The sequence below is a fragment of the Peromyscus maniculatus genome, chromosome 15 (genome assembly GCF_049852395.1).
Source record: "Peromyscus maniculatus bairdii isolate BWxNUB_F1_BW_parent chromosome 15, HU_Pman_BW_mat_3.1, whole genome shotgun sequence".
Taxonomy (NCBI): domain Eukaryota; kingdom Metazoa; phylum Chordata; class Mammalia; order Rodentia; family Cricetidae; genus Peromyscus; species Peromyscus maniculatus.
This window is the reverse complement of record NC_134866.1, coordinates 81,714,523-81,742,373: the sequence shown is the minus strand read 5'-3', so window position 1 is coordinate 81,742,373 and position 27,851 is coordinate 81,714,523. Positions and strand designations below refer to the sequence as shown.

Here is a 27,851-nt window from a genome sequence, read left to right as displayed (position 1 = left end):
GACAAAAATTATACAGGCATTCACCCTCCAGAATGTATACCTGCCACTAGGCAATGCATGTCAATGCCCCTTACAGGCAGAATTAAGTGAGAAGAATTACTCAGCAGATAAAAGGGTTCAGAAACCAAAGAGGCTATATTGGGAAAACAGAGGGTTAGAAGCAGTATGAGGCTGCAGACCTTTGGAAGACTTGGCCAGAGCCTTGTCTGAGAGCTAGTTGGTGCATAGAATAGCAATGGCACCTGAGGAGACAATTCATACAGCAGAAGCTGCAGCCATGGACTCGATCATGGAAACCAGAGGTGAGAAAAATCCAGGGAATGAGTTCTGTGACAGCACAGAGCTAGAAGAAGACAGGGCACGAACCTCAGAGCTGCCGCCGTTCTTGATGCACCAGCCATTGTTGCCATGGCAGTGAATGTGGGTTCTCTCCCCCTTACTCCTAGATCATGTCTTCTTCTCTAGCAGCCTCCCTGTGCTCACACATAAAACATGGGACCCACATATCTACATATGCAGGAGTGTGGTCACAGGTTCAACTAGCAGGAAATGTCGGTGGGGAAGTTATTTCACAGTAAGAGCTGCTTCTTGAGCAGGCGCTGCCATGCTAACTGGTATTAGGGAGTAACTTGGCCCTAATTATAGCCTCAAGTCACACCAATGCAACCTGTTCTGGTACCACGAGCTGAAGTTATCCAGTGTACAAAAGACAAAACCAGAAGCCATTAAAAAACCATAGGTACTAGTAGCTCATTGTTAAGGTTGGGTGGAGGATGGGAAAGATGGGAAGAAAATGAGACTTTTTTTTTTTTAATAGCAAGACCATGCCTTGAAATGCTGTCACAGCTGGGCAGTGGTGGCGCACGCCTTTAATCCCAGCACTCAGGAGGCAGAGCCAGGTGGATCTCTGTGAGTTCGAGGCCAGCCTGGTCTACAGAGTGAGATCCAGGACAGGCACTAAAACTACACAGAGAAACCCTCTCTTGAAAAACCAAAAAAAAAAAAAAAAAAGAAAGAAAAGAAATGCTATCACCTAGAAATATATATATATATATATATATATATATATATATATATATATATATATATATTACCATTAAAGCATTCAGATGCTACATAAATAATATTGAGCACATCCAAGTGACCAATCTGTACCTTTTTGTTTTTATAAACCGGAGTTGGGATATTGAAACAAATAAGCTGGTGGAAGTTTAGAAATGTCTCCGATGAAAACTAAAATTTCAAATGGAAACTTAAGTTTCAAAACAACCTTTATTCTGTTTGAGGACCTAATACAATGCATTAAGCAACTTAAGACAGTACATAGCTTCACTGAATCTATAACTTGAACAAAATGTCAAGGAGGCACACTCCCTCCCCCACCCCAGTTACCTTGTAAAGGCAAAATTACAACTGACCATGACATCCTCCTCCCTCTCGTCAAAAGACCAACTTTATTTTATCAATGTCATATAAACAGATTTGTAAAAACATTTAACAGAGTGTAGCTTTAAAAAATACACACATATAAATGAGGGTTTTTTTTTTTTAATTTTGTTTTGCTTTTATTTTCTTAAATAGCAGCATCCTGGGCAGCCAATGCTATCTCATGGTGACAAGTTCTGTGTGAAGGTGGAGAGATCTGTCCAATTGAGCCACCTTCTCCCTAACCCCCAGTACTAGTTATTTTATATAACTCTAGAGTTCTGTAAAAAATAGGAGAATTTGGCATTTTGGAACTTTGTCCCATGTGAGGCATTGTGCTTTTAACTGCCCCTTTCTTAAATGACCCTAAATTCAAACAGACAGCAAAGCCCACGTTCCAACTGACTTAGATACCATGCATTGCCAAAGCACAGTTGGGAAAACCAGCAGGAACTTTCTCCCCATAAGGAACATCAGTAGGACTTCCCAAACAAGTTACTAGTTCACAACCAGATAGATGACAAAAACGATTGCTTCCTCACAATGACAGCTCACAGAAACACACTCTGACTAGACAACACTGAGAACGAGGATACGTCAGGTAAGCAAGTCCTCCAGACCTGCTCCCTGAAAGGGCATAGCTCCTAAACAGAAAAAATGTCCAACGATGAACTTCTCACTTCACTTGCCAACAGATTTCACCTTTGTAAGACAAAACAAAGCAACCTCAAAGGGGAAAAAAACCCACACACATACACAAGACCTGTACTAGACATCTGCTTGTTAAGTACTTGAACTCGACTGTGGATCTGCGTGGCTGAAAGGTGTCCTGGAAACACAGTCCATGCACATATACATATATACATATATCCAGGGCCGTGAAGTGGTCAAATGTTGCAAACCTATTCTTGCTGCCTTTTCATGTGGTTATGACTGCTCTGGTGTGGGAGATGAGGTCCCAACCCTCCCACTTCTATAGTCCAGCTCAGCCTCTCAGCAGCTTAGTGTCTGGCTGTCTTTAGGATGTGACAGTTGGTGAGAAAACCTATGTGGGGATTCTTACATATCAGGAGTGCTGTATCCATCTACACTCACGAGCTACCTAAGGGATGCTACTGGATGACTGCCTTGGTGGAATCCACAGAAACTTAATGATCAAACTTCTCCAAGGACAGAGTTGGTGGGCATACTAACCTGTCATCAAAAAGGCATTCAGCAGGACAGGTGTGGCATGGCTCACTACTGTGTAGAACAAGTGACTTCTACCTTCTGACAAATGGAAAATCTATTGTACCACAGTTCATGAGATGAGACGTTTTTGCAAGTCATCTTGCCAAGTGTTGAACAAAAAACACGGAACTTGTAATGAAATGGCCAATCTCAGATCCATTTTTAGAATGAAAAGTTACTTGTGTTTGATAGCATACATAATGTGCTACAGAAAGAAAAAGAAAGAAGCAAAGATGGAAAGGAAAGATGGGAAGAAGGAAAGATGGAAAGAAAGAAAAAGAAAAAGAAAGAGAGAGAAAGAAAGAAAGAAAGGAAGAAAGGGAGGGAGGGAGGAAGGGAGGGAGGGAGGGAGGAAGGAAGGAAGGAAGGAAGGAAGGAAGGAAGGAAGGAAGGAAGGAAGGAAGGAAGAAAGAAAGAAAGAAAGAAAGAAAGAAAGAAAGAAAGAAAGAAAGAAAGAAAGACAGCAAACTCCAACCACTAAACCTAGCTTACAACTATTAACTATTCAGTCTTATGTGGCATGGCAGAATGTTACCAGTGGAGATTGCAAAGGCCAGAGGAGACCCAGGGAATCCTCAATCATCTGGCAGTAAGGACGGCAGGTTAGAAGAGTCAAGTCTGTGGGTTCACAGTCTGGCTGAGTGACGTTCGCTCTCGAGGATGAGCAGTGGCTTCATAGAAAAACAATACCCCCTCCAGACCATTAACCCAGCCACCAGGCTGCAAATTCCAAAAGATGAAAACAGCAACACAAAAAGACACAAAATACCTTCACCGCAGCCTGGGAAGGGAAGAGAAATCAAGCTGTGCATCTGATACTGAGAAAGGAAAACTGAAGATGCCCCTTGAATCTACCAGGGCTGTGACTGTGACTTTGGTTAGCCTCCACACTTCACAGCACGTGACAATTCCCAATCAACACACCAGCTTCTGCACATGTACATCAGGGAAGGCTCGAACTCTTCAAGATGCCACCAACTCCTCACCATGAAGTACAACATGCACAATGATGTGAATGAGAAGACTGCTCTTTGTATTTTTTCTAACAGTTTCCACAAAGCACAGTCACCACCTACATGGGTCCACTCCCTTTCTGTTCTAAAGTGAACAGAGAGCTAGGAAAACAACTAATGTCCAGCTAAAAGGCTTGTTTTTCAGATCATGCTTTTGCCGAAAATGGATGGTGGCCGGCTGCTGTGACTAGTCCAATATTAAAACGAGAAAGAAGAGCACATTTTCTAAATGCAGGGATTCAACCTTGAGACCAGTGTGTTCAACCACAACAACAACAACAAAAAGAGCACGTTCCAGGAACCCCCAAAACAAACCCAGCACTTCATGAGAATGGAGATGCTGGCCAGCTCCGCTGCAATGGAGTTACAATAGGTCTGGAGTTGCTGCTGATTGGTAATGATTACCAAATTCAGACGGGGAAAGATGGAGACAGCACATCCCCACTTCAATCCTTCTCCCCTTCTCTAGGATCCCGAGAAAGTGCTCACCACCTTACCCGCCCCCCCTCCTGCCCCCCACCTGTTACAACCCATGACTCCCTTCCCCTCCAGATTCAAGAAGTTCACAATTCATTAGGAAACAAACATTGCCAGGTACCGTATTTCAAGAGTCTTAACACTGTTGGACTCAGCAATACTTTGTCATATCATATATCATTTTCTTTTTCATTTTTATTGAATAAAGCAGCTTTGAAGCTTATTAGGCCCTGCCCAACATTTAGTCAAAAAAAAAAAAATCTGTTATGAACTTTTTAACCTTGGGCTAACAGCCAAGGACTCTGTACAAGAAAAACTGTAAAATATTTCATAGTTTTAATTCTTAAGCCATTTTCCTTTCTGGCATCCTGTACATTTCTTTAAAAAAAAAATAACAAAACAAATATTAACAAAAACGAGGGACAATATTTTCAAGCAACGAAAACTGGGGTGAGGGGAGCTTATTCTGAAGGTGTATTTGAAACTGGTAACAATGTAATAAAAATTAAGAATTGCATAGCGCAGCACGTTTAGCCTTCAGCAAAACAAAACAGAAGCTATTTGGTATTGATACAAATCCATCTATTTGATAGTTAGTCACCCAATATTATGTACATATTTTATATACTGAATGTCACTTCGAGTCCCCTTGCCCACACTCATTTTTCTGTTGGTGGGTGGTTGGTTGTCGATTTGACAAGTTTTAAGCGAAACATTTTCCGGTCTTTTTGTTTTTTGTTTTTCCTCCGAACATGCTGCATCGATGTTCTCTCAAAGTGTCCTGTGTGAGCAGACCTGCCTCTCTGCTCCAGATCGTTCATTCATTAAAAAGGAAATAACCCACAGTGCGACGTGTCTGGGCTCACCACACCCAGCGACACCCAGCGACACCCAGGCTAAACCAGGCTGGACCAAACGGTTTCAGGCCCAGGCCCTTCAGCCCTGTCAACCTTCTGGTCTCCAAAGTTCCAACTTGCAGCTGGTAAAGCTTCAGAAAGCGTTAACAAGCACCATGGTTAAAGGCCTCTTTGTCCCTGCACGGAGAGATTTTTTTTTTGCATTTCCTTTTCTCTGTGTTGGCTGTGTGTTGTGGCTTTAAATTAAAAAAAAAGAAAAAAGGAAGAAAGAAAAAAAAAAGGATAAGGTTAGAAACGTTTAGTCATCCAACAGCCCTAGGCTGCCGTGTCTTCCCCGACTTCTTTTTGTCCAAGAAAGCTCTAGTCCCATGTGCAGACAGCCGGCTTCGTTTCTGCAGCTCAGTTCACAGGTCGGGCTGGAGAGGAGCCCTGGGCTTCCCAGAGGCCTTGGGTGGCTTGAAGGTGAGGAACTGGATCCGAGGGCAGCGTGCTTCATCGCCTCTGCTGTGCATATACCGGGTATGCTAGTGTGACGTTGAGCGAGTCATTGTGCTGCACCAGGGAGGTGTGTTGATAATGTAGCACCAGCTCCTTCAGGGAGCTGTACAGGTTGTAGGGCTCGGCAAAGCCATAGCCGGTGGCAGTCTTGTTGATAACACAATGCTTGACTTCACCGTCTACCCTGGAGAGGGAACAACAACAAAGTCTCAGACAAACGGAATGCCGCAGGGTAATTTTTTAAACAAAGCCATCATCATGGGAGGGCACAGGGAATGGGTCCGTGTCACTCCTGGGGAGCCAAAGCCCCCAAGCCGCGGTAAACTATGAGTGGCACTTTTACTGGTCAAGTGACTCACACAAGGGTTAAGCGTTTGGGCCTGCTTTGGTGGACTGTTTCATGGTTAAATGGTTTAAAGGAGGGAGAGGCATGATGACATGTGGATTAGGGTTCGAGAAGAGTGTGTGACAGATGGGTGGCTGCCCGTCACTTGTGGCAAGCATGTGACAAAGGGCAGCTTCCCACCTCCCAGGTGCTGGTATTACTGTCTCTGTGGGACCACAGGCTAGCTTTCCTCTGGTTATAATCATCCAGCCTCTCCTCGAAGTGGTATCACAACTCTCCAGCTTGGCATTTATTCGGATTTCTCCTAGTCTCTCGTCCTCACTCAAAATCCTCCCTCTGTCCATCTTATAGGAAGAGTTCTTAACTGAAGCAGTGATTGGCATAGACTATAAGGTACTTTTAGTGTCTTTCCACGCAAAAGGGCATTTGCTTCTCTGTCCCAAGGATGTGAGTGACTCCAAACCCACTGTTCTTTTGGTTGGCTCAGGGTCCCCATATACAACCTGTGCTGTATCTCAGTCACTCTGAGTGCTAGGATTACAGACATCATGCTCAGCCTTCAGGTTTTACTTTTCAAAGCACTTCCCAAACTATTATGAAATAAAAAGGAACTGGGCTACAAGACAGAAATGTGTCTCCTTCGGGGTGTATCTCTATAGGATCGCAGTGGGGTCCTTCCTCTTCTTGCTCTGGTCAGTCCCTAAAGGATTACTTTATCTATTTTAGGTGATGGTCTCATAATGACCTTGCATTCTAACTATATTGACTTTTAGAGGGGTGGGAACAGCGGGAAGGCACGGCCATTTCTGTTTATAATTAAGATGGGGGGGGGGGGGCGGGGAACACCTCAAGACAACTAGAGATGAACTTGTCTTGACATTGGACCCCAAGTCCCAATTGTCCTACCATATGGTGACAGGTGTCTGTTAGGTTCTTAACAGGTTCATTTATCTGCCTAGACCCAACTGCACTGTATGAGTCTTTGAGGGTAAGATGTTTTCAAATCCTGACCTCCAGGGACTAAGTAAATGAAATCTAATGAATGAGTAAGTTTTCTGGAGTGACTTACACTACAGAGCAGGCATAGCAGCCCTGCTTACTGCTCTCCCGGACCAGAAAAGTGCCATCTCGCTTCCCCCGTAATAGATTCTCGGCTTTGTTTCGGTTGCTACTTCCAACATTCCACGTCTTCTCGTCATGGTGGGGCAAGTCCTCATCATCTTCTACCAGGGAGTATTGGCTACATGGGCGGAAGCGAAGGTTTGTGAGTGAGTGGACGTGTAGGAACCCCAGCCTGGCCCAAGGTCTCCTTCCAAGCAGGCGGATTGGAGGACTCAGCCTCCTCGCCAGTCCCCAGGGTGAAGGGTTAGCAAAAGTCATGCCTAGCTCCATTTTCAAACCAGCCATCACCCTTAGGTACCTGGGCAGAGGGCAAGGACAGTACTGAGAAGACTGTCAGTTCTCAATTCAAACCAAACATATACTTAGCCTTCAAGATATACTAAACGTAATTGTTTGTCTCTCATTGTTCCAAAAATATTTGGGGATTTTTCTGATGTTCAGGGACATCATTAGGGACACAAAGGGTCAATTTACACAGTTGTAGGGAAAACAAAGCAAAAGGAGCCCAGTCTTCCTGGGCTCAACTTTCCCTCTGCAAAAATAACTCTGGTTAACGCTACTGAGTTTATACATTTTGCTTGAGAACAGAGTGAAAATCTGTTCACAAAACTCCCGGCTGGCCTCCCACCTCCTGTGGCTACTTACTCTTCCGTGTTTTCGTTTCCTAGCCACTCGTTCAACTTCTTCTGCCGAACACCCTTCTGCGTCAGCCACCTGAAAGAGTTTTGCAAAAGAGAGAAGGCATTGAGGACGCCTCTTTGATTTCAGCCCCTGGCAGTTCTTCAGGCTCTGTTTCAAACACTTACATCAAGTATTGGTCTCTGGTCTTTCTCAGCTGAATGAGGTCTGGCTTAATGCTGTTCATGCGCTTGTCAATCTCTCGATATTCAGCTGCCTGCTTCTTCAAGTCTTCCTCCAGTCTCCTCCTACTGTCAATGATCTCACTGATGCGAGACTTTAGCTTATCATAATTATGCATAATCCTGCAGGCAGGAGAAACATATCGCTAAGTACCTGGGGACACCATGCAAGGTCCCCAAAGTTAAGCTTTGTTTATTCCATTTGAAAATTGCTCCAATGACAGAAAGGCAGAGCATCAGTGGCCAAGCTTAAACAATTTTTGATACTTCTATCACAGGGGTATTGGGATGCTCATGGCTCACCTACCTTTGAATTTCTTTCTCGTTGCCTTCACGTTTAAACTTTTCTATGTATTCTTTGCTGTACCGCTCCTGGGTTTGGCACTGTTCTTCAAATATTTTTATGGTTTCATTAAATGCTTCAATAGCTGTTCTTTTCATTTGAATTTCCTGCAACACAAAGTTTCAGAAGACAATGTCATCCCTGTCAGAATACGCCTTCTTACTGTGAGAGACAGGCTAGCTCGTGACGAAATGCAAGCGTGCTGCTAGTCGGCACCGTCATCCATGGGTACCATAAGCTTAGTGACAGGAGCCCTCCCGGCCACGAACAGCCAGATACTGAAGTTCCTCATTGAGGTGATGTAATGGCCACACGGGGCCTACGCGATTTTTCTCATCAACTTCAAATCATCTCTAAATTGCTTAAGTCCGATACAACATCAATGCTGTATAAACAGCTGTGTGGTATTGCTTAGACTACAGTAGCAAGGGGGAGCGGGATGGGGAGAAGTCTGCACTGTACATCCTCCATACAGGACCAGGAGAGAGGGAAAGCCGGCGTGTACTCTGTTAGCAGGGCTGGATAGGAATTCACAACCTCTAGTCAAAAGGATCTGGAAACAGACATTTCTTGTGGAGAATTTTCTGTCTACCTTCACTTTTAAAAATGATTTCTTTTACTTATTTTTTTTTTGAGATTACAGTAAAATTGTATTTATTTCCTCCCTCTAAATCCCCCCATATAGCCCTTCTTGCTCTATTTCAAATTCATGTCCTCTTTTTCACTAACTATTGTGTGTGTGTGTGTGTGTGTGTGTGTGTGTGTGTTCCTAAATATGTAAACACAAACTGGTCAGTCTTTTAAAAGGCAATTTTATTTTATATCCACGCTGCTGCTTTCTCCTCTGGCAATCAGCACAGTGGACACAGCCCTTTTCCTCACAGCAAGGGGGATGGATATGAAATTTCCATCCCAGAGCTTGGACAAACTGGCATTAGCAGTTATTATTAATGTCTACCCTGGACAGAAGTCTCCAGTCAGGAATTACATTACATCAACTGAAAGCTCACAATGTTAGAAGCTCACAAAGTTAGAAGCAAGCTTAATGTAGGATTCTTGTACCCATGGCTACTCTGAAAAGGGTTAGACCATTCTTCTTTTGAATCTGATTATAACATGTGTTAGTCCAAAATATCTTAAACTCACCTGGGAAGTACGGGTGTATTCCTCATATAATCTATCATATTCCCGACTTTTTTCTTGAAATTGAGTATTATATTCATGTAATTTCTTCCCTACAGCTTCAATATTATCTTCTTTGACAACTTGATCCTGGAAGGATATACAAGGAGGAAAACAGAACTCATTTGGTAAGCTATTTATTCAAATAACAATCCTTAATGAAATAGTCAACGTGTTATCTGACTCAGCCATTGTGAAATTCCAGTCATGGTGTAGAGTTTGTCAAAAGCCGATTTTCTATGTTGTCAAGTCCTTTTCTACGTTGGAGAGTGGCCCGGCCCTGTGTTACTGCAGTTTGAGGAGTTCTGAGTAATTACCTGCTGGTATTTGGACACTGGGTAGAGTAACTTCACATCCAGCTTGGGGTTATACTGAGCTAGAGACTCATTCCGGTAGTGGTTTATCAGTTCAACCACAGAGTTGAAAGTTAATGGATCGGAGAAGCCATATTTCCCATCTCGGTGAAATATTTTGATTAATTTGTTATTTCCTCCTTTCCTGTAAATACAATATAAAAAGAACGGTTATTCAAGTTGTCTGAGGCAGTCGTGGGGGGCTCTCGGGGGAGAGGGAGACAGGAGAAGGAAGTGGGGGAGGGGAACAAGTATGGTTTGAAAATTCTGTCATGAAACCCATTTACTTTATGTGCCGATTGAAGGAGAAAAAAAAGCCTAACGAAGGTTAGAAATGTTTTCATGACAGCCCAGACATCCCAATGACAGCTGACTTCGGGGCTCACCTTAGTGTAAGAGTGTAATCGCCGTGCATTTTAGTGGATGCATCTCGCACCAGAAAGGTCCCGTCAGCTGTGTCTCGGAGTTTTTCATTCACTTCTTCCCTGAAATCAACACAATATAAGACCATGCTTACTCTTCAACTGTGAGTAACCACACTCCTACACAGACAGACACACACACACCGTTTTCCCTCCTGCACTCAGGATTGCTATACCACTGGACCCGACCCTTAGCCTGAACAGACACTATTCTTTAAGACACAGAGCAAAAATATCCAGCAGTTCCATATGTTTACATCCTCCTGTCTTTGTAGAGTCAAAATGTCAGTATTGCACATTTTCAAAGGTAACTAATTTCTCTTTGCTTGTAAAAAAATAATAATAAGTGCATGGTACATGCACTTATGTATGCACACACCCATTTACACTATTGGCGTATCTATAATACAAAGGTTTTTTTTTTTTTCCTTTTCAACCAGTTTCTGACAAACTGGTGCAGAAAGTCATAATCCACAGAGGCTCTTCCAGCCCACTCACTCACACTCTGAAAGCTAAAAGGGTGTGCAAGGAGAACAATAACCGGAATTCCTAAAGTCCAGCTTACTAGAGAGAGCACAGGCAGTGCTCTATCACCCTGGTGCGCCCCCGACATCTCTGTCAGTCGGGAAGCTTCCTGGGTCTTTCATTTCCTGTGCCACCCAGTACCCACGGCGCTCCAGCGCTCAGTGACTTTTCTGGTTGTCTTTGGAAGAGAACCAACTGTGCTTCATGCTTCTGTTGGATGACATCCTAAAAATGGAACTCGGCAAGCTGGTGCTTTCTGTTCTTCCTGGAAACCTCCCTGCCTCTGGTGGGCACGCAGAGCCCCGGGGCCGGCCTTACTTACCTCGAGATATCTCCCCAGTACCACTCGGCATCCTGTAAGGACATATTGTTGTTCGTGCCGTTGTTGGCTACAGTCGCGGGCTTGGGTGGCTTCGGAGGCAGTGCTGCAGGTAAAGGAGGAAAAAGAAGTTGTCTGCCATCCTAACTCCAAGTGCACATTTAAAATTATTTTATCACAATGGAGAGAATGGGCAAAGGGAGGCAATTTTATTTTCATTAAAAAAATGCACAAAAATTCAATTTTCAGTTAAAAGGCAATTGAATTTACTAAGACGTTTACAATGGAGGAGTTGGGGGGGGAGGGGGAGTGGACACCAGGAATTCACAATTCTATGTACCATGGCAGATACTTGTTTTCAAAAGAAATCTCAGAATATGGTTAAGACAAGAAAAGGAGAAAAGTAGGAGGGGAGGGGGTGGATGACACAGACAGACAGACAGACCTAGAGGTTAAGAAATGAATGGGGCTGACTATGGGAGAAAAATCTCAAAGCTAGCCAGCCCAGAGTCAACGTTTCTCCCTCTAGACTGTAGCTGTAGGAAAGTTGTGTGCCCAGGCAGTTCCAGCTAAAGTAAGTAACTAGGAACATCTGAGCAGCAGAAATAACAGGAGTTGCCTTTCATTTTTTTCTCTTCTTTAATTATGAGAGACAAATTTGTCTGCTGTGTCCTGCAAGAGCGCAGTAATCACGTTTTTCAAAGCCCTCATTTACAGCAGTATGTTTTAAGAACTGGGCTTCTCCATGTTCGTGTTTCAGGCACAGCAGCTCTGCCAACGCCACTTTAGGAAACTCATCTGTGACCTAAATCTCCTTAGTCTTCATGTTACTATTCTGCCAGGGGACACTGTGCTCTACATGTTAGGTCTGAGGAACACCCCCGTCCCCTTCTTCAATGTCAAATCAGTATGTACACAGTGACCAAAAAAAAAAAAAAAAAAAAGGTGACAAGAAGCCCTCAGCATTTCTGAGTTTCCTCATTGCAGGGAGGGCTGACCCCAGAGGGAATAACCAAAGAAGCCTAGGATTTTTAGCCAAATCCGAAACCATTAACTCTGAAAGCACCGTGAGTGCTTTAATTTATGCTCCAGATGATTCCAGGTGTCTAGCAAGACTTTTCCAAAGGCACAGAAAGCCAACTTCTTTTTCCATTGTAGTATCTCAGCAGGAGAGAGCAAGCGAGTCCCCACATCTGATTTACGAGAGTTTCAGGTCATCAGACACGAGTTTTGAGTCACCGCTACATCTCACATGCTTCCTAAAGCACCCGGCATTATCCCAGCAAAGTACCACACTGCCAGAGTCCACAGCCAGCAGAGAACACAGCACAAAGGACACGTCCCCTTAATTAAAGTAACAATATACAACAATATAGCCCAAGTTGCCAAGGATCATAATTAACAAAAGACGCCGGCAGCGGAAAAGTGGAATCTAGTTCCCATCCATTCAGCAAGACCCAGCAAGTATCAAATACAGCCCGGGCTGCCTACTGCTACAGTCAAACAATCTGTTTAATTTTAAAGTTCTAATCAGACTAATTTTAAACCGTGAAACAAATCAGTAAAAATAGCAACCTCGAAAGGATCTGTTAACAGCAGCTTCCCCCCAAAAAAAATTTTTTTTTAAGTCACAAAATAAACTAGCTCTCTCCATTAATACTGCAGTATTACCTGGTGGATCCATTTCTATGTAAAACATCAAGTCCGTGCCACAGTTTATATCTGTCTTGGTACACTCTAAGTCCAGGTCTTCCATAGTCCAAACCGTGGTGTACATTTGTGCGAGAGTTTCCTCGGCTGTGCTCAGTTATAAGAAAAGAGTCCGGCTTTCTTTGTAATGGTGTCTTGGAATTCATTTTAAAACCTATACGGGGCTGCACTGTAACCTATTACATCACACGCCCCAGCCAATCAAGTCAGAAAAATGTCACCAGACCACTCCTGCTTCATCAGTTCTCCTGGATGCCAGCCTCACACGGCCCCAGCCTCTCTCCGAGAACCTACATGCCACACAGCTGCGATGTCTACATGCTCACCATTTCGAAAGGTGTTTAATTTGCCTGCTCTCCTCTAGCAGTGAGTTCTCTAATTCCCTTTTTATTGCTCCTCGCAGCGGCGTGGTACATTCCGCTGTTGGCAGATTGACAGCAGCTGATAAACTGCAGCTTCTAGCTCTGTCCCTCGGTGCATCTGGGCTTAGAGATAGCCTGGCTATTCGGGGGTCTAGAAACCTTACAGAGGCATTGGACTGCTACCCCTAAGCTCTATTTTATAGTCCTTAGGGATCACCCATGTGTGTTAGAAGCAGAAAGGATCAAGCACTCTGGATATTTAAGACAGTCTTCCACAGTTCTTAAACACGGCCATAAATGCAGCACATTAAAAAGGGAAGTCGAAAGACAGTACTCAGGCAAAATGCCTCTACCAGAATATCCCAAGGTCGAAACAAGACTTTACAGAATAAATCATGCAAACTCAGCCCAGGAATGGAGGGAGACACCTATTATTTGCAGAAATGATAAACATAATGGTCAACATTGGTGAGTTTCAATGTTTCTCCCTAACAGCCCTGGACAGCATGGTACTTCTGCCAAAATGAGAGGCCGTACATATATCAGAACACAGAGTTCAGGTGCTCTCCGCCAAGTGTCTCACTCAGGAACCCATCTCACTGGGAGCTGCTTTAAAGAAGGTGATGTAATCTCTCTCTCTCTCTCTCTCTCTCTCTCTCTCTCTCTCTCTCTCTCTCCCTCCCTCCCTCCTCCCTCCCCCCCTTCTCTCTTCAGCTCGGTGCTTACTCGGGGAACAATATCCCTTCTTAGCAGTGTTCAATATAAAGAAATCAATTTCCCTACAAATCTAATGATTTACCTCGGTTCTTTAAATGGTTCTGCATGTAATTCCGTCACCACGACTGGCGCTTGATGTGCACTGGCACTGGGAGCCAGGGTCTCCTGACATTTACATTATTATGGAGGGTACTGCTCCCCTGAAAATGTGGCTTCATTTGAAAAACTAGAGTGGGCGTTGTGGCTGTGGAGGTTATGGAGCCGCGTGGAGATTTATGGAACACAGAAGCCCCTGTAGATTTCTATCCCATTTGGAATCACACAGCATTCGAAGCAGAGGAAGGCATTCTGTTCCCTGGCTCCTGTGCATCTGAGTCCCCTCTCTAGGGCATGTCGGCATTATTGGAGACAGCAGACTCAACCCTATCCCTTTCAGTTCACGCTTCTCTATGTGCCTATAGGTTTAAGTAAATTTAAACCTAAACTAAAATTTAAATAAAAATGGTAAAAAGTGGTGAAGCATATCCTTAGACAAGATTTAAAAAATGATAATAGTAGTTGAATAAAAATGCTGAGTCTTCTCCCAAAAGTAGAGAGACAAGTCCCCTTGGCAGCAGAGGCCGTGGGTCAACCCAAAGGGACAGTGGGCCGTACTCCCACAGGCAGTCCAGCTGCAGCCTGCTGCTGCCATGTGGCAAGGGGACCTAAGGGGCAGGTCAGGGAGACAGGTGATTTTCCGTAGTCTCTGCAAGCTCTGGCTTGGTCCCAACTTCCTGACCCTTACTTTCTCAACTCCAAACCCAGTCCCCATCTCTTCCCCGCAGTGTCCCCCCCTGGAGGACAGAAGGGAGTGTCTCCCCTAATCTCCCATCTGCTCTCCCCAGGCAGCACTCACCCAGGCGCACACACTCCCAATGCACACACACACACCCGCCCCAGCCAAACTAGAGAGGACGGCTTGCAGATAAAGAGCCCGGTGCGGAGGAGAAGTGCATAAATGAAAAGCGACTTACTTTGTAGGTTATGCATTTCAGCGGTTTCGCTTTGAACTGCCAGTATCCCACCGAGAGAGAGAGAAAAAAAAAATCCAAAGAAGCTGTTCTTCCACCAAGTGGGCCCAGCCCCCGAGGCTCCCCCGCCCGCCAGGCACCGGCAGTAGCAAGCCTAGCAGGAGGAGAGCGCGCAAGGCGGGGGCGCGCGACTCTCAGCCCGGCCGCCGGCTCCCCCAGGCTAGGCTGCAGCCGGTCCCTCCGCCCCGCGCCCCGCCCCGGCAGCACGTCCCCGGCTCGGCGAGCAGAGCCCCCCTGGGTCGCGCTACTGCACCGGGGAAGAAAGGAGCCCTGGCGGGCGCTCGCACGTCTCGCTCAGATAAAGATCGCGGCTTCATGATTAACTTGGGCAGGTTCAAATATTTGCTGAGCTAGGGATTTTGGGAGGGGTGGGGGAGGAGCACCCAAGTCAAAGTCAAAATTGTCATCAGGCTGACAAGTGGCCGAGGCAAGACTGACTTGCTCATTTTCGCCTTGGAATTGAGAAGGGCATTGTAAGGGGGCGCTGGAAATAGTTCTCCCTGGTGGCCATGGTGCTTGCAGGCGCGGGCGGCCCCCGCTCCGGGGGCTCAAGTGGCCCACAGTGAAGCGGCACAGGAAATGGCCCAGCTAGTTCAGCAAAAAAGAGAGTCAAAGCCGCGTTTGTGAAGGCCTGAACCTCTTGGAACAGCCCAGAACAGGGTGCCTCGCTCTTGTGTCCACCTCCTCCCACACATTGGCACAGTTGGCCGGGCAGGTGGAACAGGAAAGCCCTTCACCGAGAGCATGGCACCCGGGCTGGCGGCCCCAGGACATCCTCCTCCACGCAAGCCCAGATTTTCCAGAGGTCAACTTCAGCTCACCTTCAAATGGTCCTGGGACTTTCTAATCAGACTTTCTAAGGGGTGTGTCTGCACTGGGTTAACTGCTGGCTGGGCGCGGCAAAGCACAGGACAGAGGACACACCTTCCTCCCCGTGGCTTCTAGTCCTTTACTTCAGAAAGTTGCCACTAACTAGGTTGAGGATTGTTGGCTGGCCCGAAAAGAATTCATGTCTTTTCCTAGGAAATGTTCCCACCACGTCCACACAGAAGCCCCACTCTAACCTTTTGAACCATCAATAAGAGTCACAAACGCCCCTAAGCCCTCAAAACATAACAGTAATTTAGATATTACCCCAGGCAATTCCTTCATACTGTAGGGGGAAAAAAGCCCCAGGCAAAAAGAACCCAACCTTCAGACTTTTGGTTCCAAACTTCATTCTCTGCTCTTAGGTTTCCTTGGTCATGAAAAGTAAAAACTGCTAAGAAATGGAATTTGCTTTTAGGCCACATTGAAAAAAAAATCATACCTATAACAAAACTCTAGCTTCCTAGTTTTCTCCCTTTTGGCTTAAGAAAAAACAAACAAACAAACAAACAAACAAAACCCAGCTTTCTTATTTTAATGCATTGCCCTGTTTTAAAAAGAACCCCTCTGGGAGAAACAGACACAATGGCTTCTTAAGCATACCTGTCTGGACCTACCTCAGAAACTCCTAGAACATTTAAATGTAAATCTGATAGTTTCAGAACAAAAGTATCTACAGGAAAGTAATATAGACTAGAAAAGCCTTCAAAGAGCCATGAACACCTTGTTTCAAACAATTTCCTCACAATATGTACAATCACCTACCATGGAGGCTCTCTATGTGACTGCGTGAGAAGAATCTTTCCCCACTGGGAAGATTCACGCTCTTTATAAGCTTAAGGAGGGAGCCCTCTGCTGGCAGAACTGAGTAAATCACTCCTGCTTCAGAGAAAACCATCAACATCACATTTCATCTTCTCTGGATCCAAGATGTTCCCAAAACTAACAGACATAATTAAAAGTGCTACTGAATAGACAATTCACAAATAAAGGCACAGACGTCACAGTACCTAGGAAATAATTTCCATTGGGCTGATAAGCCCCTTTAAGAAATCCTGTGCTTTCTCAATGTCCCATAGCACCCAGGAAACCTTAGCAGCACGACTGAAGGAAGGCTCACTTCACCTTCTGGATGTTTCAAGCTAGCGTGCGTCCCTTTCCTCGGGGGTTTTGGACAACTCATTTCAGAGGCAAAGACAGGCCATGAATCCACGTTTCAGCAGATTTCACAGAATCAGAAAGCTTTCTCATGATTATTAACATGTGTTTGAAAGTTGTGTGACATGATTTCTGCCCTGAATAAGCCCTCTTCCGGCATCGAGTGAGCCATAGCCTGAGACCTGGAAAGCTTGCTTCTCAATGGCTTTCGTGTGCCACTATTAATGAGCAAAAAAACACGAAAAAGGAGGCAGCAGAAAAAAACTTAAAGAATCACAATCGTCTAGGGTAAAAGGAGCATGTTCCTTCATAATTTTAATGGAACACAACTTGGAAAGTAGGGCCATCCAGTATGAAGCAAATCTGTAACTCCATGTTCAGGGATCACAATGAACCACACACACTAAGGAAGGATAGCCTTTTCAGTGAGTAAACAAACCCAGGTTTACATACACAAAAAGCCAGACACAGGCTACAGGCTTTCTGCAAAGGCCCGCCCACTGTCTAGCAGAGAGGGGAACTCTCTCCCCTGTGATTACTGCCACCTCCCCCACCCCCATCCTGTCCCTTGAGAGACAGAGAAGGCTGTGCCATGAGAACAAAAGTAGAACCATCCCCCAGCACAGGCTGTTGCAGACCTTGAGTAAAAGAGGCTAGTTTTAATGAGATGGAGCTGGGCTCTCCCCCTGTTCTCCTCGACCTCAGGATATGCATCTTTTTCAAAGTTTCATTCCTCACCTTTGAAACAACTTATGTCAGACCACATTTTAAACCCAATGGGAGAAAGAGAGAAAAAAAAGAGAGAGAGAAGCATAAACTCTGAAAGTCATTTCCCTCTGCCTTAGCATTTGCTTACGTCTCAGCTGAAAACCCAGGGCAGAGTATTTCAAACAAAATGCATGAATTAAGCTCTTCAAGAGGGATGCAATGCACCAGTGGCTAAAAATTAACCTTGACGGGTGTAGGAGGGCAGGGAGAGAAAGTCACTTGCTGCTTCCTCCCGGCTTGGGGGTGCAATGTCAGACCCCAGTTATGCTACATTAGTATTTCCGAATACATCCATGAAATCCAAATCAGGGGTGGTGTTCAGAGGTACCCTGTGTTCACTGGATCTGTTCCTAGTGCGGTTGCCCTGTCGAGGTCAGCTTAGCTCCCCTCGTCTGGGCAGTGTAAGGAATTCGGAAAGTCTGCTGCCCATCTTCAACTATATCAAGGAGTTCTTGTCATGGAGGGAATGGCAAGTGAACAAGAGAGCTCTGGAAACATACTGTCCACATCACCTGCCCACATCTGGACCTCCTTCCGTAAAACACAAGGAATCTTTCTCTCAAAGGGCTGCTGGATGCACAAAATGTTTCTAACATTTCTTTGAAAACCAAAGTTTATCAGTATATGCGTATCGTTGGAGAATTATTAGTCTGTGCTCATATCTGTAACTGGAGTGGATCTTTGCCTTTTAGAAATGTAGCCAAACCAATTAAACAGTTCTGAAAAAAAAAACAAAAAAACAAACAAACAAACAAACAAAACAACCACAGGAAGTTAAAGGTAAGGGAACAGGGGCTGAAGAAGACACACACTGTGAATGGGCCATTTTAGCCCGTGCAGAAAGCACACTGGGACCCTACTGCGACACACATGAAGTGGAAGGCACAGGGGACACTGTCTACGGTCGGTCGCACATTTTGTGCACTGCACAAAGGCACATTGGCAAGCTGTGTGTGTGTGGGGGGGGGGGGGCGTGGCACTGACATCCCGGCCACTCCACCCACCAAGCCGCACGGCCTATATATGTCAGCTCATTTAATCCTAACAATCCTGGGAGAGCCACCCGCTCGTCTTTCCGCTGTACATCCCATGGGGCCTTGTCCCCAAACCTATCCACCGTGGCCCTTTGCTCTATGTTGTCCACAGGATCTTTCTGGTAACTTCAGAAGGCTTTTTGAGTGGACACTGAAAACAGCCCCATGGTTCGAGATGGTTCCAACAACTTAGTCATACAAAGATTGCAAAGAGGACAGGCCGGACCCAAAGGTAGCTCCTGGGCAGATCCAGCTGTGGCATACACTGGTCGGGTAGCATAGAGTGAGCCTGTCATCTCTGTTTCTTCAGAGTCCCACTGGTGGCTTATAACCCTGTCGCTTAAAATGTGGTCTTTGGAAAAACCCAATTCTTTTTTTTTTTTAAGTTCATTTGTGTATTTTATTTTCATTTAGTTAAAAAATTCTCTTTCTACTGATGGACACATAATAATGACACCAAGCATATAAACACAAAAATATTCACATTTGATCCCCAACTCAAAAGTTTAAGTAGTTTGGAAGTTATCAACCAAGGAAACATGCCCTGATCCTAAAACCAGTACCAAAGAAACACTCTTGGACCCTAGAATCAGAGTCAGTGAATGAAATATGCCCTGGCCTTAGAGGTAGTGTCAAAAACCTAAGTAAGGCCAGTGAGAGAAACACAGTTTAGCCCAGGGATGAAACCCAAGTCTTAAGAGATCGCGATGTACAAATGTCCTAGCTTGAGTGGGCACAACCTAAAGAATACAGCCTAAAACACTTTGATTAGCTGGTTTGCTGTCCATCTGCATCAAAATGCCATTTTCCTTTTCTCCAGTTAAAATTGGACCTGTTTTCAAGGCCCTTTTCAGGGTGTATTCTTCCATGAATTTACCTACTCAATTACCTTAAAAAGTTACCAACTGTAGCTCTAAAGCTCTGTCTTAGGAGAAGGGCACTCGCAGCTAGTATTTAGGTGCTACGTTTTTTTTTTTTTTTTTTTTTTTGGTGGCTGGAGAGACAGCCGTGGGTGCTGGGAACCGAACTCTTATATTTTTGGTTGTGAGCCTAGCCTTTAACGGCTGAGCCATCTCTCCAGCCCAGTGCTACATTTTTAACAGGCCTTATTTAAGTTGATATTTTGCCTTTTCATTCTAACTACTACCTGGTAAAACTCAGAGAAGATGTCTATCTGCCCCACAACACACATTTCCTTGTAGTCCCCATCCAAGGGTCCTTCAAAGACTCCTTTCTGTGCAGAGTGGCAGTTTCTATAAATGACTGATTTATGAGCATTCACTTGAGATGCACCGGAGGTGAGTTTCCAAAGCCCTTGAGGACCCTGGCATGCTGGGCTGGCTGGTGGGGAAGGCCTCTGGGAAGGCACTGGATTCCCACCGGCTTGAAGAGGTCATTTCTTTTTTCCTGGGATGCCCTGCCAATCACTGCCTTGGAGTTATCCTGGAGCCCAATGGTGTTCAGGATGAAGGCACCTCCCCCTACTCTCTTGTAGGTGGAGAGTGAAGTGAGACACTCTGAGGCATCCAGTTAATCCTAAGGGAACCAGATGATGCTCAGGGTGGCTGAGAAGTACCACATGGCATGGAAATGGTTCAGATGGGGCTTAAGAATTACTTGGGTTTAATTCTTTTCCTTTCTTTCTTTCTTTTTCTTTTCTTTTCTTTTTTTTTTCTTTTTTTTTTTTTGGTGAAGGGCCTACACAAGTACTGGGACAATCTACTATGTTCAATCTTTGTCACTCTTCAGCAGCAGAGCTGACGGAACTAATCCTCCTTTGAAATTAGTATACCAATTGCTATGTGGGGGACTGGAGTGCTCTTCTGTGTATCAGGCCACATTATGAAAATGGTTGATGATGATACATGCTTGCTTTTATGAGTCAGTCTTATAAAAGACATTTAATCCATTTATATTAAACTCCAGTGGTGAATACCCACCCCCAACCCCCCACCCCCCATCAGACAAATAAGCCCTTAGTAATCAATTCATCTGTAAAAAGTCCTGTCTGGCTTTGGGCCTCCATGTCACCTGCCTGATGAGGCCAGGGGTTGTTACTGAGAAGCCCAGGATGACCAGCTCCTCAGCTCCCCTCACCCCTACCCACCCAAACCCTTCAGGGCAAATAAAGCTCAGCTGTGCCTCCTCTCCACGGTGCCTCTCAATGCTTGTCAGGAGGAAGTGAACAGTTGCAGCTGGCCGCTTTGGCTGGGGCCTGCCTATTCTCGGTACCTCTCTTCCTCCCTAGCCAGTGTGGTTAGTCTATGGCTCACAGCCACATCCATTCCCCACTCTCCTTCTTTCCCATTAGGGCCAAAGGCGGCTCCTGAACATAACCCAGGGCTCCTAAATCCACTACCCAGTAAATTCATATGGGACAAAAACCTCTGTGCTGCCCTTGGCCTAAAGTCCCAGGTGATGCTTACAGATAGGTTCCTCAGTGCACTTGTCTGTAGCTCTGGGCATCCCCATTAAATGCTGTTGGCTGTGGTTTGGAACCTTTAGAATATACCCTGCTTGCCTCCTCTATGATCATTCTCACGCTGGGGACAGTATTTGGGGCCAGTCCTCCTAAGTCTTGCATCTTCAGTGCTCATCTCTAGCCAATCATCTCAGGCTGGGGTTTGAGCCCAAGCCCCCCCCCCACCCCGCCCCTCTCTCTGTCTGCTGCCTCCAGATGTAAAGAAACACAGCCTGCCAGGCAGTGACCGACAGAAAAGCACAGTCTGTTGCTCTGTCCCAGTGGCTGCTCACAGCCAAGCTAATCTGCATGAGTTACCCACTGTAGGTAGTAGAAACAGGGTGCTTCAGTTTAAAAGGCTGGGCGTAAAGGATGCAAGCAAAACTTCCTCTTGGCCCTGCACTTACATTTCACCTACTAAGGGCTGATTAGTCATCTAAATGACCAGCCTTGTGCGCTGCTACTAGATCACAGGTTGTCTGGACTCTCTAAATGAAAACCTGCTTTTCTAGGTGAGTCTACATTCCCTGCCCTCTTAAAGGGCTAGAAGACCACCTGCTTTCAAAGAGGCCTCTGGCTTGCTCTGACAAGCTTCTAGTGAACACTGCTTTCATATTGTCAGTGTTATTGAGAGTGTTTGTTTTGACGGACATTTCGAGGCATGGTCACTTCCAAAATACACACTCCAAAATACTTTAAATTATATAGTAATTATAAATCCCCCCCACACTTTATAAGCATTAGAAAAACCAAAAAAGAAGTCAACAGCTAAAACAAACTCCATAAATTTATTCAGCAGCCTGAAGCCTAAGAGGTGTTGGGTCCAGGGAGCTCTCCCAGTGCTCATCTAAGACAAAAAGGTAGAGGCAGGAAGGAGGCTTGAAGTCAAGGCCAAGCCCTGCTACAAAGTGAGTTCAGGGCCAGCCTGAACTACGTGGTGAGACCTTGTATCGAGCTAATAAATTCAAAAAAAGAAGAAGACAATGACAACGACGACTAAAACCAAAATAGCTTAATTCTGCAAGAGCTGACATCTAACTGTACCACATAGACCACCACTGTTATTTTTCTGTGAACCATAAATTAACATATTATTATGGGTTCCAATTGTATTAGAAGCCTGCATTAATTCAAAGGAGATAGAAACCACTGTTTCTATCTGTATGGGCCTCTTTTTGTAGCTAAGGAAGAGAGAACAAAATGGTTTAAGCATTGGCTCAATGGTATCTGCCACACACAAGCTTACTCTGTTTCTTGTATTTTTTTTTTTTTAAACTTGCAGAAGTACAAAGAAAAGGCCCCAAAAGCTAAGTGAACGTCGAATGTTGCAAAGCCTTACCTGGTGCTGGCTGTCGTTCATTCCATTCAGTTGAGATTAAAATCTCTATCACTTTTATGAGGTGTTCAGTATTATCAGAGCTGCAACAGAAAGGGTTTTGTGAGAACCAGAGTTCCTAAAAACAGAACCGTCTCCATTCATCATTCTACTGATGAGTGTACAGCAAGTCCACATAAAATGCCCATCTGTGACCCAGTATCTTTAGATAACCCTGAAATAACCATTAGGGCCACTCATCACCCGCTTCTCCATACCCCCCCACCCCCAAATCTCCTTTTCATCTTTCACTTACCTGGATGCTGGGAATCTGAAAAGCAGAGGGCTGAAAATTTCAGAGAGGACTCTTGCATTCAGAAGATTTTTGCTGGAGGCTTGAGAGAGCTTGAAGAAATGCTTAAGTAAATACTGAAGCGTAAGCCAATACTGATGAGGTATATTAGGCGACCTAATGAGCTTCTTCAACAGCTGGATGTAGTCTTCAGAGCTTTGTACTTCTACAAGTTACGGAAAAAAAAAAAAAATACAGGACAAAAAAAAAAAAGTAAGGCTATGTAAAGGTGCCAATGAGCCAATGCTTGAACCATTTCTTGTCTCTGCTTTAGCTACACGAGGAGGCCCATAGAGAAATCTTCAGGAGAGGTACCAAGGACATTCGTCCTTCTTATTAAGAAATGCATTGTGAGAAAGTAAAGATCTCCAGCCAAATGAAATGCAAGACATTCTTCTTGTAAAAAAACCACAAAATGTTCAGGGTGTGCTCTCAGAAGCCTGGCCTCCATCAGGCAGCACCAAGCATGATTGGCTACTTCCTCAGAGCATCAGATAAGTATCACAGGTTAAACTTTGAAGGTCACGAACCACAATTTCCTGTCCCCAAAGCACTGAACGGAGGCTGCTGATGCTGGGTGCTCCACCCTCGATACATTTTGTTCTGGGTGTACAGGGAAGAGGGCAAGACTATTTCTCACCATGCATTCTAGCCCTGGGTCTCCGAGTCTGAGGCTAGTGCTTGAATAATCATGACCTTCACATCTGCAGTGATCTTTGCAGAGAGTGATCAGAAGTGAATTAGCCAGTTTAACACATGGGCAGGCTTCTAAGCAAACAGGAATCCAAGCCCCTTCTATGCCCAGGTGCTGTGCAGCTAAGGAGGGAATCAGGGTGGTGGCGAGGCACTGGGGGACAGCTTAGAATTTTCTCAATGCCTTCTGCTTATACCCAGCACTTCACAGAGTGACAAGCATATCTACATGTCAGTATCTGTTCGGAGAGGTCTGAAAAAATAAAACCAACCTTGGGGTAAAGACATCATTTCATTGTAAACAGCTACTGGAATGACAGGATTTGGTAAGTCCAAGAGATAGCGTTTGAAAGCATCTGCTAACACTTGTACATCAATCATTTCCAAGTCCACTGAGGCGGCATCTAGGAGAGAAATAATTTAAGAAATATTTCAGGCATTCATACTTCTGTTGGGCCAATTTCCCAAATGTGGGACTTAAAAAAGATACAGGGAAGGAAGCAATGTGAGGAAAACAGAAGCCATGGCGTGGTGACTACTGTTTCCCATAGGGCTAGTTCCTGAATTTGGGACAGAATGGCTTTTCTTTGCGTAGCTCTGTCTCATGTATTATAAGCATTCAGCATGCCCAGCCTTTCGCTATTGGGCTAGTACCATATTCCTTAGGGCAACAAGAAATAATGCCACTGTTATTGATAAGCTAGTGCCCTCTCCAGTGCCTATGTTGAAACTCAAAGCCCCAATGCGCCATACAGAAACACGTTTGGAGATGGACCCTGCAAGAGGTGATTAGGTTAAACAAGGCTGTCAGAGTGGGCCCTAAGTCCGATCTAACTAACACCATTATAAGAAAAGACAAAGTCACAGAGACACCAGTAATCTAGGAACAAATGAAAGGCCATGTGAAGACACACTGAGAGGCAGCTGTTGGAAAGTCAAGGGAGGCCTCAAAGAAAGCAGACAGGTCTATGCCTTCATTGTCTTGGATTTCCAGCCTCTACAGCGGTGTGAGAAATACATTATATTCAGTTTGGGGGAGTAGTTCTGCCCAGACTGAGAAGGGTCTGACATATATATATAGCCAATGTTTCCTCGTAGCACAATAGGAAGATGAGAAATGAAAATTCCAGGTTTTCTCAAATCTGAACTGATAAATGCTACAGAAAATTCAACCTGAACAGAATGCTCAACTAAATATCAAGATACTACAGCCTTTTAGCAATCAATTTCAAGATTGCCTGTAGAATAATCTGAACAGTTCCAGAAAGCTTTTCCTAATGCTGTCATTATCTAACCTGTGAGCATCCAACTAGCTCCGAACAAAGAGAAGGAGAACGAATTTCTCCGATAAATCTATCAGCTAGAAAGGAGGTCGAGCCATTCAGTAAAGGGGCAACAGTAATCTAAAGCACTTTTCTGCACACATAAGGTGTATGTAGCTCAGTCCTTGGGATGGGAAAGGAAATGAGGTCCAATAGAAATCAGGGGCACCAAGAGCAAGAATGGCCAAGGGCATCCATAAAAGACAGCCATTTGGCAACTGGAAGGAATGTGAGGAGACTTATCTAGGGAAGGTGTACTCAGAAGGTGGGCTGACGTTACATGTTGTTTACTGTCTCCAGTTATGGCACTGAGGGTTCTTCTGTGAAGGAGATATAAGGAACAAGATAATATAAAGAAATTACATAACTCAGTGCATGGCTGGATAGGGCAGTGTCTAGGAGATGAGAAAATACCAGAGTCATCTTAAAATGATTCTATAAGGAAAGGCCAGTACTTAGGCTATCCCTGAAAGATGGATACTGTAAGTAAGCTCTTTAAACTTTTCCCTATTCAATTAAAAAAAAACCAACAACAAAATGAAAACCTTTGCCTATTCATGATCTTTTTGTAGCCAAGAAATTTTTATATGACCCAAAATATATAGGTATGTAAAATAGGCACACAAAGCAAATACTTACTGAAATTGTAGATCAGTTTATTTTAAAAGTATTCTTAAGTACACATATAATTTTACCATTGATTAAAGGTGAAGGCTAATCTGCCTACTAATGAGTGATTTCCTTTGTTTATTCTTATACAGAAATAAATCTTAGCTTAGTATTGGATACTGTAAGATACACAGCACCTTCAGTGATTTTCAGAGGTAATCAATATTATTATTTAAAAATTGCGAATAGGGGCATGCTGCTTTGCATAAATACATGATATAAAATGGCAGAATTACGTCAAGAGTCATTCCAAAACTTTCTGGAAATTCTCTTCTAACCCCAACCAAAATTTCTTTAACTTTTTTTTTTTTTTAAATGAAACTCAAATCAAAAACTCAAACAACAGTTTTCACAATCAAACATTTTTATACAATCCAATCCAAAGATATACTAATATGTGTGTATGCATACATGTGGTGTGTGTGTGTGTGTGTGTGTAAATACATGCCAATATCCTAAAGATACACAAAATGAGAGGGATGATAGGAAAATCCATGTCAAAGTCATCCATAATTCAATCGTGGTGTTTCTATGAGGCAGGAAACATTTTAAGTAATTCATACCATACGATGGTGTTGAACCTGAGCTGGAGTGGGTGCGGCCACAGGCACAGACAGCATACACAGTGCAAGGTGTGAAGATTTTATGTCCAGAACTAATGATACAGTGAAAGTGAAGGAGGACTCGTGGGTAAATGCCGCCCAAAATGTCTTAGGCTAGTCCATGTTTGGTTTTGACTTAAAGTTTGGTTCAGAAACCTTTTGTTGTTCCAAATACTTCCTGACCACCACATGCAGGAAGGAAATGACCCCCACACTGAGAAGCTGTGGTAAATCGAGGCTGAGACCGAGGCACAAAAAGTCTTTGGATACATCACTGCATTAAGCAAAACTTGTTCCACCAAGTAGCCAGAGGTAAGTGATTATCACATCCCACTTTTATCCTCTCAGAAAATCAGTCCAGTATACACTACACATAAGACAGGGGAGGGCAAAAACTATAGAAGTTGAAGGATAAGGTGGCAAAACGTTGTGCCATTAAATATCCTAAAGAGCAAACCGGACACAAAGCACTTTATAATAAGTGTGCAAGGCCATACTGGGCCTTTGCATAAAGGGTCTAGCCTGAAACTAAGTAATTGTTAGTGAAATTATATAGTGTCAGTTAAGACTACATGGGTATCACTACAGAACTCCAAAGAATATTCCAAGTTTCTGGGCCCTCTAGACAATGCCCTTGTGTGCTTCATTTCATCTCTTTGCCTTGAAAAATCACTGAATTTCTCATACTGAAAAAGTATGCTTCACCATTTATCGATGTCTGTAGACTTCGAGGGTCATATGTCCCTTTCTTGGGCATAATCCCCTTGGTGCACCTGCAAGGGCCGATGAGCAATCCCTTCACCAAGAGAATTGGCAAGTAGTCTGGCAATTCTGTATCTCACATCACACCTGGGGAGGCTTGAGGACAAAGTGTGTCTCTCCCCTGCTCTTCCTGCCTTCCTCAGCAGCCAACATAAGCCAAACGGCAGGTATTTAAGGTCTGGAGCCCTTAGGCTGGTGCTCATTTCAGAGACCTTCTTAAGAACCCAGGGAGGGTCATCCACCCAAGTCTTGACAGTGTTTGAATGAAATCACATCATTCAGGCCTTGGGATAAACTCACCACATGTCAAAGTCCACAAGAGTTGATGATGAAGTATACTTGGTTTTATTACTTTTTTTTTTTTTTTGTGACGTGACTTTCCATGTGCCCCAGGGTTTCTGACTTATGCAATACAAGATTCCTCTTCTGTATTAACACTACCCTGGCATCTCTTAGCTACCCACAGCTGTCTTTAGTGAAAAGAGCTGGTATTCTTTTCATTTCACTTTTCACTACATTACCAATGGGTAACCAGTTCCTACCATACTTCATGACTCCAGTTCCCTGGGAAGCCCCACCCCCAACCCCCAGCCAGCCACCAGCTGATCTCTATCTGGTTCAGTGGTTCCTAGGGCATGTGGGTAGAGTAGGCTGCAACTGGCACTATTTGGAGACATTCTTGACTGTCGTGACTCGGGGGGGGGGTGGGGGGGGGTGGATGCTACTGGCACCCCATGGGTAGAGAGGCTAGGGGATGTGGCAAAAATACCCTGCAGTGAACGTGACAGTCTTCCACTTCTTCATCAGTGGAACACATCAACACCTCCAGGTTGAGAATGCCCAATTCAGGTTATGAGAAACCAAAGGGCGTCAGGACCATTAAAATTCAAGTAAGACACACACACACACACACACACACACACACACACACACACACACACACATACACACATGGCAGTTTGTTTTAGGGTAAAATGAAGGAGGGGCGGGGAGGGGAGGGGAGGGACAATCAGAATA

General features: G+C 44.5%; 1 protein-coding gene across 3 annotated transcripts in view; it reads right to left on the bottom strand.

Moving 5' to 3' along the window:
• Nucleotides 1-1,538: 1,538 nt before the first annotated feature.
• Nucleotides 1,539-27,851, bottom strand: part of Pik3r1 (phosphoinositide-3-kinase regulatory subunit 1) — an 87,755-nt gene continuing 61,442 nt past the window's right edge. The window contains exons 5-16 of one of the 3 annotated variants that reach the window (XM_006982723.4): nucleotides 23,752-23,883; nucleotides 22,751-22,952; nucleotides 22,459-22,538; nucleotides 10,976-11,078; nucleotides 10,093-10,191; nucleotides 9,671-9,851; nucleotides 9,318-9,443; nucleotides 8,136-8,278; nucleotides 7,775-7,951; nucleotides 7,614-7,682; nucleotides 6,916-7,086; nucleotides 1,539-5,684 (exon numbers count right to left, since the gene is read on the bottom strand). In XM_006982723.4, the coding sequence (XP_006982785.1) occupies nucleotides 5,495-5,684; nucleotides 6,916-7,086; nucleotides 7,614-7,682; nucleotides 7,775-7,951; nucleotides 8,136-8,278; nucleotides 9,318-9,443; nucleotides 9,671-9,851; nucleotides 10,093-10,191; nucleotides 10,976-11,078; nucleotides 22,459-22,538; nucleotides 22,751-22,952; nucleotides 23,752-23,883 (1,673 nt within the window). In that variant the 3' untranslated portion in view covers nucleotides 1,539-5,494. Of the gene's footprint in view, nucleotides 5,685-6,915; nucleotides 7,087-7,613; nucleotides 7,683-7,774; nucleotides 7,952-8,135; nucleotides 8,279-9,317; nucleotides 9,444-9,670; nucleotides 9,852-10,092; nucleotides 10,192-10,975; nucleotides 11,079-12,643; nucleotides 13,090-14,774; nucleotides 15,010-22,458; nucleotides 22,539-22,750; nucleotides 22,953-23,751; nucleotides 23,884-27,851 lie in introns of those variants that run through there. The other 2 variants (XM_016001294.3, XM_006982724.4) reach the window with 2 other exon arrangements.